Source organism: Tachysurus fulvidraco, chromosome 3, assembly GCF_022655615.1.
Source record: "Tachysurus fulvidraco isolate hzauxx_2018 chromosome 3, HZAU_PFXX_2.0, whole genome shotgun sequence".
NCBI classification, from domain to species: domain Eukaryota; kingdom Metazoa; phylum Chordata; class Actinopteri; order Siluriformes; family Bagridae; genus Tachysurus; species Tachysurus fulvidraco.
In genome coordinates, this window is record NC_062520.1 from 3575687 (window position 1) to 3588186 (window position 12500).

Genomic DNA, 12500 nt, shown 5'->3' on the forward strand with positions numbered 1-12500 from the left:
CTGCAGGAGCGACAGAAAGGACATAGGAGGTGAGGTGTGTGTGTGTGTGTGTGTGTGTGTGTGTGTGTGTGTGTGTGTGTGTGTGTGTGTGTTACATTATTAGAATCAGACTGTTAATGGTGATGGTGATGATCAAAATGAAGAGGATGATGATGTTGATGATAGGGACGATGATGATGGTGCTGGTGAATATGTTAGCGATGATGATGATGATGATGATGATGATGATGATGATGATGATGATAAAAAAACATTAAAGTGACTTTTTCTAACTCTTCCCTTCTGAATCATTGCTTCTTGGTTACTGAGTTTGCTCTGTTCTAAAAATATTTGTATGATCTGTGTAATAAAATGATATCTAATGTTATTACACAGATAATTACACACACTTCCAGTACCTACAGTGTGGATGTTAGTAATGTATAAGTAAGCAGAAGTGGAATAAGGAATAAGGAGGTAATGAAGAAGTAGCAGCTCAGCAGTTAAGGCTGAGCAGTTAAGCAGTTAATACTACAGATCGGTAGGTTGTGAGTTTGAATCCCAGGTCCTCCAAGCTGCCAATCCTGGGCCCCTGAGCAAGGCCCTTAACCTTCAATCACTCTGCTGAATAAATGTAGGATGCTCTGGATCCTGTGTCCTAAAACGTCACAATGTTCTAACACCTTTACTGCACTCACATACTATCACTTTCACTGTGTAGGAGGACAGAACACACATCACACACACATCACACACACATCACACACACACATCACACACACACATCACACACACACATCACACATACATCATTACATGACTGTCACACACATATTGTGTATATACAGCTGGTATAAACATGTTAGTTCCCTGAACTGACACGATATCATGGGGATTAGCATAGCGCTTATGCTAGCATACAGCATTGTCTTTTCAGGCTAAACTGGGAGCAGCAAAGTGACCAACTTCTGAGCTACTTCTGCTCTAATCATCCAAAAACTGATATTTTTAGAGCATAAAATCAAATCAAATAAGAGAGAACAACTTGGATCTGTGCCATAACGTAGAAAAAAGCAAAAACGTCTAAGAACGCCCGAGCGTCTCATCCTCTAAGCTTCTGGTTCTGAATAGGGATGTACCGATACATAGGGATGTTTTCTCTTCCGATCCCATTCCGATACCGGCGTTTGCCAGTATCGGCCGATACCGATACCGATCCGATATCTGTGTTGTTTTCTACCGTTAAAACTAAAGAATGTATACGACTATTAATGCAGTAGCGAACAGTACGTTTAACAGTTAGTGGTATAACAATCTAAACCATATGTACTGCAATTATTAAATTCAATTATTTTCTAAAGAAAAGACAATATTTTAAAGTGAATCTTAAATTAGAACTCTTGAAACACAATTTAAAATGTATTAAACAGTAAACCTCGCATCCAAATGTGCGACATGTTTAACGCGCTGAGGTAAATGGAAAGGACGCCCGCTAAACTTGCTGTCTGTCGCGGGCGGCTGTGCGACATATTTCCCATTAAATTTATTATATTTATGTTCTATTGTATTATTTACATTAATGTAATTTAATATATAAGTGTATTTTTCTGAAGTTTAAGCAATAGTCTATGATGTTTGCTGTTCATTAATCAACCACGACGGGCATGACGGGTAAATAAAAAAGTGGCCGTGTCCTGTCCCACCCACATATAAATGGTTATGACACCCATGGATTTCAGGAAGCAGCAGCGTGGTCGATGCTGTAGGTAAAACACGGAATGGAGTTTAATTTATTAGGGCATTTCCTTAAAGGAGAATGGATTCGACTGGCGGTGCTCTGAAAAGTAATTAAAAAAAAGACATTATGCGCTGAATAGAGACGGTAAAAGTGGGTGGGTCCAATATTATTGGTCTTAAAAAGTGGGCGGGTCCTGTCCCACCCACATATAATGGTTCCGATGCCCATGACCACGGGTATTGGATTTGGATCGGTCACGCACCACCGTTACCCGATCCACTCAAAATGCGTGGATCGGCGTCGATACCGAAATATCGGATCGGTGCATCCCTAGTTCTGAACAGAACGGTTCTGATGAAGAAATTCTGCAGAAGGAGGAAATTCATTCCTCATCATTTCCTCAGAACTGGATAAGTGTGGAAATAAGTGCGCACGTGAGTCCATGTGATGTCTTGAGTCACTTCCACTGATCACAAATCAGCACTTTTTACATGACTGAACTATGAGCACACGATGAGATAATACCCAAGAGTTCAAGAGTTGAGCCTTATTTATCTATCTATCTATCTATCTATCTATCTATCTATCTATCTATCTATCTATCTATCTATCTATCTATCTATCTATCTATCTATCTTCCAGTAAAATCTATGTTTTGGAGAACAAACACTACGGATGCCTGTAACACTGATGTTCTTTCTCCAGCATGTTATAAACCACCGATCAGCCAGCTCATTAACACTGAGCCACGCCCACAAATCTCCATTAAAGGCGAAGCTCATAAAGTTCAATTTCTTTTTCTTTCTTCAAAATCTAGGAATAAGTCCGTTCGTATGTGTGACACACGAGGCCCAGTGTGTGTGTTTGGAGACATGGTGATGCTGTTGGTGTGACTCATTTCTCAGTGTGTTTTACTTCTCTAATCTATTCAGAGAGTATAATTTTTTTTCTTCAAAACATCAGCTTCTTCTGAACCTTTCATGTTAATGCCAAACGTCGCAGAACATCTCAGAATGTCTCTGAAAGCCTCTAAATGTCACTGAAGATCTTTGAAGGTGTCTGAACATCTTAGAACATCTCTGAACATCTGAGAACATCACTTAACAACTCAGAACATTTCAGAACATCGTAGTACATCTTAGAACATCTCTTAACATCTCAGAAGATCTCAGAAGATTTCTGAACATCTCAGAACATCTCAGAAAATCTCTTAACAACTTGGGGCATCTCTGAAAATCTCAGAACTCATCTAAATGACTCTGTAAATATTTGAAGGTGTCTAAACATCTCAGAACATCTCTTAATATCTCCAAAAATGTTCCAAAATGCCTCTAAATGTCTCTGGAAATGTTTCACGGTCTTTGAACATCTCCGAAGATCGCTGAACATCTCTGACAGTCTCAGAACATCTCAGAAAATCCTATAATGTTTCTAAATCTCTCTTGACATCTCAGGATGTCTCAGAAGGTCTCGAAATGTCTGAAGGTGTCTGAACCAGACATAAAGCATGACTGGAGTCTGTGTCGCTCCTGGAGCTGTCTCGGCCTGCAGTGATGAATCCCTGTCTTAATCTAACACATATGAACAGACTAATCACAGTCAGGTGTGTTGGATTACAGTAGGAACTTATCTCAGCACGTCATCAGGTTAACGTCTCTTTTGCTACTTAATGAGCAGAATTTTTCTGTTTCTTGCCTGCTGTGAAACCTTTAATCCAGCGGGTGTTAATGAGGCAGGCATCAGGATTAAAGCTGCGCTCTGTGATCTTCAAAAAAGACGTTAAATCTGGTTTTATAACCGAGTTTTGTTTAAATTAAACAATTTGTGATCGGCTAAAGTGCCAGGCCATAGACCGTCTGTCTGCTTCATTACACAATTCTGCGTATTTTACGGCCCTGAAATAAGCCACGCCCTCAACTGATTCTTTCAACTTAAACTGTATTGAAGACGAAGCAAATGTAAAAAAAATTCACTAATGTGATATAAAAAAAAAAAACATTCAGAATCAGGGTTTCCCGCAGCACTTTGCAGTCCGGGCGGCCCGCCTAAGCTGGGAAGCCCTACCGCCTTAACTAGGTCGTCCAAAAAAAATAATAAATTCCGCTGCACAAAAGACCGTCAAGTGCGTCTCGGAGAATAGCGCGGACGTGCTTCACACCGCGAGCACACGTGGCCGAAATGAGAGAAAGACGCGGTCCGTCACTGTCTGCAGGATAACTAGCCAGTTGATAAAACGCGTGACCGTGAGAACTGTAAGTGGACTCATGTTTGGGGTTTATTTAAGCCTGTTATTGTATTTATTGTATTAGTCTATAGTTCTTGCGAATTTAACGTAAGTTAGCTGGTGATTTTGTTGTTTGCGTACTTCACCCGCTAGCTAGGTTGCACGTGCCTGTTTTTAATAATTGTTAAACGTAGTACAGAGTCTGTAGTCCATCTCACAAAGAAGCCCCGCCCCTGTCCCCGCCCACCCGCCCAACCCTACCGCCTTAACTAACTAAATTTTCTGTGGGAAACCCTGATAACGAATCTGATTGCTGATGTTATTACAATTATTTTACATTTTATTAGATAGGAATAATTTGAATTACTAATGCATAGATTTGTACGGTGTATATTACATACGTCACAGGGATAAACGTATAACCCTTTCTGTAATAAGCTTCTGGAGATCGTGATGGGAAGCGAACAGTTACGGTTACATGAACGCAGGAAAGCTTGGGATTGAGATTTTTGCTTCTAAACAGAGAAAACAGGGTTTTTCCTACATTGAATTTTTTTTGTCCCGCCAAAGCCTTATTTGACCTGTAATTGGGTTTTGTGAGTGAAGCAGGCTACCGACGGAGTGACGGAGAGAACGTGCACAGCACCATCCCACCCCCACCCCCGCGAGGGCACTCTCCGTCTTCGGTCTTTGCTCTCTCCCTTGCATCAAAATCATCTGATCCTAAAGGTCGGAAGACTTTTCGCTGAATTTCCGCTGGGTGTGAATTGCAGTAAAAAAAAAAAGTTGCCTTATCTTCTCTTACAACTTGTGACAAGCATTCCGCACATGCGGCTGACATAACTTTAAATAAACGCAAAAAATATATATTTATCCAGATATGAAGTGTTTTGTGTGTATGTGTGTGTGTGTGTGTGTGTGTGTGTGTGTGCGTGCGTGTGTGTGTTGAGAAATATTTCACAATGTCCTAACAGCCAGGATTCCCACACAACACGGCCGCTAAAGTCCGATTCGCGACCTAATGACTCCTTTGAGCCAATTCGTTATAATGAACGGTTAAAGCAGTCGGTCTGCTGTCAGTGTGTGAATCGGTGTACAACAAATCATTACTTCTTAGAAGAACATACACATCTGAAATGGGAAAGTAAGTGTGTTTACCCCATTTAGCAAGAGTGTGTAGTAAAATTTAGCCTTAATAACCCACAGTATGTACAGGCCTATGACAATGTGTAGTAAATGACCTATTAAATCATTTAGTTTAAAGTTAGACTGAAGGGAGATGAAACTTAAAGCACAAAGCAAGCTGTTTCGAGCTAGCTGCTAATTTTATTACATTTTATATGGTAAAAAATTACACGGGGTCACGGTGGCTTAGCGGTTAGCACGTCCGCCTCACACCTCCAGGGTTGGGGGTTCGATTCCCGCCTCCGCCTTGTGTGTGTGGAGTTTGCATGTTCTCCCTGTGCCTCGGGGGTTTCCTCCGGGTACTCCGGTTTCCTCCCCCGGTCCAAAGACATGCATGGTAGGTTGATTGGCATCTCTGGAAAATTGTCCGTAGTGTGTGAGTGTGTGAGTGAATGAGTGTGTGTGTGCCCTGTGATGGGTTGACACTCCGTCCAGGGTGTATCCTGCCTCGATGCCCGATGACGCCTGAGATAGACACAGGCTCCCCTTGACCCGAGAAGTTCGGATAAGCGGTAGGAAATGAATGAATGAATGAAGAAATTACACTAATACACCTTTTAACTGATATGATTATACTTTTCATAAATTGTGATACCTTTGACATTTCAAATATACTTTGGTATCGATGATGTTTACATGTAAAATAAGTTGTAATCGCTTTCTTTTACTATCTAGCCTGACAGTGATCGTTTATTCATGCATAAATAGGATAAGGGAAAAAAATCCCAAACTGTTTCTTTGTATTTATTTTAAATTTAACATTTATTGTCAATATTGGGCTTGTGGACCATGTGGGGTCACTAGGGTACTCTTTGCTGTGTGTGGATGACCATGTGGGGTCACTAGGGTACTCTTTGCTGTGTGTGGATGACCATGTGGGGTCACTAGGGTACTCTTTGCTGTGTGTGGATGACCATGTGGGGTCACTAGGGTACTCTTTGCTGTGTGTGGATGACCATGTGGGGTCACTAGGGTACTCTTTGCTGTGTGTGGATGACCATGTGGGGTCACTAGGGTACTCTTTGCTGTGTGTGGATGACCATGTGGGGTCACTAGGGTACTCTTTGCTGTGTGTGGATGACCATGTGGGTCAGCCACCACCGAAGACCAATTTTGACCTTGGAAAAGTCGTCATTTTTAGACAAATGGGTTTAAAACTACACAATGTGGTTTACTTCCACTCCAGTCAGTGTGGTTTATAAGTTTTCTAAAAAAAAAAACACACAATAGATAAACTGGCAGGTCTATCAGGTAACAAACCTTTTAGAGAATTATGACATCATACAGTTACGGAGAGGGCGGAGCTTAAACACTTAAAGCGGACAAACCTGTGATATAAATGTGTTTTTAGAGTTGTGGTGTTTTTGTGTTACTGAAGTAACAAACTAAATGTGTTATAGATACCTAACAGACCTTTATATTGATATCATCATATTCATCCTGCATCCCAAAAACATACTAGAAGGTGTGTGTGTGCGTGTGTGTGTGTGTGTGTGTGTGTGTGTGTGTGTGTGTGTGTGTGTCCTGTGATGAATGTATGAATACCGCCCTCTCACACACTGATCCTGGGACAGACTCCAGATCCACCACAGGTGTGAAATAAAAGAGGTTCAGGAGAAAAAATGTATCAAAAACATAATCTGTGTAAAAGTTTTCGCACCCCATAGTCTGATCTACCAAAAGCCAATAAGGCAAAGCGGCACAAAGAGGCTTAAATTAAATAACGCTGAGATAAGATTTAACGGCACCGTGGGCCGAGGAAAGTGGGTGGAGCCAATCAACTGTGAGAAAGCTGATATTTACTTGTATACAAATGAGAGGTGAAGTGACCGACAGCAGCAAGACTTTTCTTTATTTATTACTTTTTCATTTTAGGATTTTTGGGGGGGATTTTCAGCTCCTTATATGTATGATTAATATGTATAATAAAAAATTATTGAGACAGATATGTGATTTTTGCTCAGTTAGGAAGAACTGCTTACTCTGTAAAGTGTGTGTGTGTGTGTGTGTGTGTGTGTGTGTGTGTGTGTGTGTGTGTGTGTGTGTGTGTGTGTGTGTGTGTGTGTGCACGTGTGCAGGTGCGTGTGGTTGTGTGTGTGTGGTAACGGAGTTGAACTTAACCAGCCCTGACTGTGTGAAATGAGGCCAGAGTGGTGCGGGAGTTTCCACTCATTAAATGAAGCGAGTTCTCCGAACAAGCCGTGTTTTTAATGGGATTTTACAGCTCGTTATTTCAGACAGACAGAGAGAGAGAGAGAGAGAGAGAGAGAGAGAGAGAGAGAGAGAGAGAGAGAGAGAGAGAGAGAGAGATGACGCAGCACAGTGTCTGGAACCTTAAACACACAACACTGATGTTTTATTTTATTTCAATCTTCACTACAAAATGCTGATTATTAATTGAAAATCTGCTCAAAAAAATTAAAATTCATTAAGAATCAAGATTCAGTAAGAGAGATGATGATCATAAAGACTCCGAGAAAGATCTCAGAGAGCTCTTCATTTATCTTCAAAATCTCTAACTATGAATCTTCAGAGTGATTCGTAAGGAATTTCAGAGCAACTCTAAACAAGGAAAATACAACAACTTTTATCTTAGAGAGGAGGCGGAGCTTAAACCTGTTACTGGGTATGTCGCATTCTAGTGATTGTGATTGGTTGTCTAATAAAAATAACAAATAGGAGCGTTTTTAAAAACCTGGTCTATTATAAACCTTTACTTTGTCTCTATGTTAAGATATTTGAGTCTATATCGTTTAGAGGGTACGTCCGTGATCGATTATATTAGAGATGTTCTAACATCTAATCTGATTGGTCACAAAAATAATTAAATTATTAAATATTGTATACAACATGTCTCTTCTCCTTTCAGACATTTTCTCCTCTGATAAACAAACTCTTCATCCTCTTAAAAGTCTTCCTCACTGCTCCTAACATTCTATGAGCTCTTTTAAGGGTTTATGAGATCTTCTCTTCCATTGTAAGAGGAAACGCCCACAATTCTAAGAATTTTATTAGAATTTTGTCACCAGGAGAAACTCTATACCCTGAGAATTGTCATGACTACGAGCCCTGGTCATTAAGTAATAAATTCAACATAAAAACATCAATTTTGACCAAAACAAAATGGCTTTAAACAAAATATACAAATGTGGTCAAATTCCACTTCAGTTAGTGTCATTAACAAAGTTTCTTACGTGTAATTCCACATCAAAAAACATAGTTTTTAGGGATTTCCTCTTTTATTTACAATTTCCTCGCTCGCTGCGGCTCATTTTCTGCTCATCAGTCGCCAGTTAACTGAAGAGGAATCCAGCAGACCGGCACGAGACGACGATATGGTGCAACCAAACGCGATACTGTTACACGATTGGCTCTTAGCGTATCACTCCCTACGTTGCTAGGTTACCAGAGAGTGAGCACCTTTGTTAATGCAACCAAACTTGCTTCGCAAAGTGTTTTCTTCCGCCAAAGAATAAAAAATATTGAACGTTTTATCGAACACCTTTTTTATTGATATCGATCACATGTATATCGCGATACAAATCGTTATCGTTTTATCGCCCAGCCCTATTCCGCAGTTAAGGGAAAACAAACAATGCCAGAGCACTCTGATGAAGCAGAGACACTATTTCCAGTAACAGCACATCCCCAGAAAATTCAGCATTTCATTCCTCTTAAAACTTTCCAGAGCTTCCAGAGTGACACGTTGTCCTTTTTTTATTCCCATTTATTTACACTTCATGTACATAAGCGTCTATAAAACCGGTTAGTTCCTGTTCTCACTTATTCTTATAGCTCCTATAAAGTGTTATTACCTCTCTCTAAAAAAAAAAAAGACATGCCGCTTATCATGTTAAAATAGAAACAGCAATGTACACATCCCTGTGAATCAGCCGTTGCTATAGAAACGACACGCATCACAGCGGGCATGTTAATATTGTATATAAATATCAGCCTGTGTTACAGCCAGAGCTGCTATGACAGAACTCTAATCAATAAAGTGAAGGACAGAAAATATTTCAGTGATAATGATGAAATAAAATCTAAAGAGGAAAAGCGAGAGGTCAGGAAAGGACTTTGACTCGACACATCAGCGTTTGGTTTGGGATTTCACTTTCCTTCTCACACACTGTTCAGAGAAAGTGAAACGCGGCTCACCTTGCCGAAGTCGCGCACGTCGAACAGGTCGAAAGCCTCAAACAGCTCGCTCTTCTTCATAGCGAAGACCTCGCAGCACGCCGACAGGAAGGTCCTGATGTTCTTCAGGCACAAGAACTGCACACAGACAACGACACGGTTTAATTCCCTTTTCAATTCACATCAAATCAGAAATAATAATTACATCATCAGGACAAAACGATGACACCCGAGATGGAGACGGCACCCATCTGATGCCTGGAACAGGAATCAGACGAAATGGTGGAGTGTGTATCAGAGGAAATGGTCCAAAATATCAGAGCCATAAAAATAAGAATTGGATTCGGAAAATAGGTTTATATTAAACAATATTAATTCTTGATCATTTCTGGTGGAGATTAACAAGATGTTACCTAACTCTTTTTAATAGAATACAAGCGTTCTAAACATTTTCGTTCAGTATAAAGAAGCGTCTGATGTCGTGTCTGTGAGTCTGATCTAAAATAAATCAGGACTCTGTCGTTCTTTCGGTGTGTTTTAGACGTGTGTTTGTCCCTCTGTTGATGATCTTACACTGAATTTTAGTGTTGAAGAGAAATCTGAGCTGCTTTTTAGATGAACAAACGCTCGGAGCTTCTCAGAGAGCAGAAATGGGTTCGATATCAACATTTACTCTGAAGATACAAACGTCTGTGTGGAGAAAAAACGAACCGAACATTTCTATGAATCTGTCACCTCTAGTATTGTAGAGAAAAACAGAAATAGTGGTGAAACTCTACACATTCTTACAGTCCTGAGTGTCTACTTTCATATGAGTCAGTTCGTATGGCTGATGGGATGTAGTCCTGTAGTCCTTTGCAACCGTGACACATTATTATATTAATTAGATTTACAGTGTAAAGAGTTGAACTGTGAAATGCTTCATTTAAATAAATCAAACAATACTCAAGGATTTAGTATAAAGTATCTCAAAAGATAAAGTGATATCATGCTATTTCTCACCTGGATCTGAATATAAGTCTGAATCTGAATCGGAGTCTGAATCGGAGTCTGAATCGGAGTCTGAATCTGAATCTAGTGTTTTCACTAGAAATGGCACAATACCATGTTTAGCACTAATACTAAAGCTAAAGCAAAACACTGAGTATCATTCTGGGCATGTTGTAGCCTAGTGGTTAAGGTGCTGGGTGACCAATCAGAAGGTTGTGAGTTCGATCCCATGTCCACCAAGCTGCCACCGTTGGGCCCCTGAGCAAGGCCCTTAACCCTCAATTGCTCAGCTACATAGACTCAAACACAATGTAAACAAAATAACAGCAAAAAAGTCACACGTAATCAAATCGATCCAAAGAAGCCCATTTCGTTATATCTAAACATCTCCAGTTTAAAAAAAATAAACCTTAGGAATCCAAATTTAAAAAACGTCTCCATCTTTTACAGGATCAGATCTATTTCTCTGGTATCCAGTCGGAATCAGTCTGATCGCGTTTTCACATAAAGTACAAAATAAATTATGTACTTTTAATGGTGTGCGCTATTGAAGACAGTAATATGGTGATTTAGCAAATAATTTTATTCTCTCTCTCTCTCTCTCTCTCTCTCTCTCTCTCTCTCTCTCTCCCCCTCTTGGTGTCTCTCTCTCTGTCCCTCCCTCCCACACACACAGTCATGAGCTCATCCCTTACTGTATTTCCTGGCATGGAGTCACTCAGCTGTTAGTTTGAATTAGAAACGAAGTGTGTGTGTGTGTGTGTGTGTGTGTGTGTGTGTGTGTGTGTGTGTGTGTGTGTGTGTGTGTGTGTGTGTGTGCGTGTGTGTGTATCCCTAACTCAGTGTTAAAATAAGGGCGTGGCCAAAAGCATCAGCTGAATCTCTGATTAAATGGAATGTAAATAGGATGAGATTAACTATTCTAATTAATATTAGTCTCTAATTAAACACACTGCTTTTTATTATAATAAAGCATGTCAGAGGCCACACCCAGTTCACGAAGTTGGCCACACCCCTTCGTCTTCACTGAGACCATACATCCTTTCTGAAGAAAACACTAAAAGAAAGACCACATCTTCTTCATAGAAAAATACGTTTCACAGAATGGCCACGCCTCCTCAAGAAGGCCACGCCTTCATCCAGAAAAATCTTCTTTGAAAAAGGTTTTCACTGAAAGGCCACGCCTCATTCAAGGACCAAAATATCTTATTTCACTGATTGGTCACGCCTCCTTAATGGAAACACGTTCACGAAAAAAAAACGTCTGCTCTGAGAGACCACGCCTTCAGAAAAAAACCTTCATTTAGAACCCACTACACCTTCATTTAGAACCCACTACACCTTCATTTAGAACCCACTACACCATCATTTAGAACCCACTACACCATCATCTAGAACCCACTACACCATTTAGAACCCACTACACCATTTAAAACCCTCTACCCCATCATCTAGAACCCACTACACCATTTAGATCCCACTACACCATTTAAAACTTACCCCAATCTACCCCATCATCTAGAACCCACTACACCATTTAGATCCCACTACACCATTTAAAACTTACCCCAATCTACCCCATCATCTAGAACCCACTACACCATTTAGATCCCACTACACCATTTAAAACCTACCCCAATCTACCCCATCATCTAGAACCCACTACACCATCTAGAACCCACTACACCATTTAGAACCCACTACACCATTTAAATCCTCTACCCCATCATCTAGAACCCACTACACCATCATCTAGAACCCACTACACCATTTAGATCCCACTACACCATTTAAAACTTACCCCAATCTACCCCATCATCTAGAACCCACTACACCATCTAGAACCCACTACACCATTTAGAACCCACTACACCATTTAAATCCTCTACCCCATCATCTAGAACCCACTACACCATCATCTAGAACCCACTACACCATTTAGATCCCACTACACCATTTAAAACTTACCCCAATCTACCCCATCATCTAGAACCCACTACACCATTTAGATCCCACTACACCATTTAAAACCTACCCCAATCTACCCCATCATCTAGAACCCACTACACCATCTAGAACCCACTACACCATTTAGAACCCACTACACCATTTAAATCCTCTACCCCATCATCTAGAACCCACTACACCATCATCTAGAACCCACTACACCATTTAGATCCCACTACACCATTTAAAACTTACCCCAATCTACCCCATCATCTAGAACCCACTACACCATTTAGATCC

The 12500-nt window shown here is 40.4% G+C and overlaps 1 protein-coding gene across 3 annotated transcripts in view; it reads right to left on the reverse strand.

The window, feature by feature from the left end:
• Positions 1–12500, reverse strand: part of LOC113651840 (guanine nucleotide exchange factor VAV3) — a 93111-nt gene that overhangs the window by 59647 nt on the left and 20964 nt on the right. For all 3 annotated transcript variants that reach the window (XM_047810739.1, XM_047810738.1, XM_047810740.1), the window contains exon 2: positions 9285–9401. In XM_047810739.1, coding sequence (XP_047666695.1) covers positions 9285–9401 — 117 coding nt within the window. The remainder of the gene's footprint in view (positions 1–9284; positions 9402–12500) is intronic.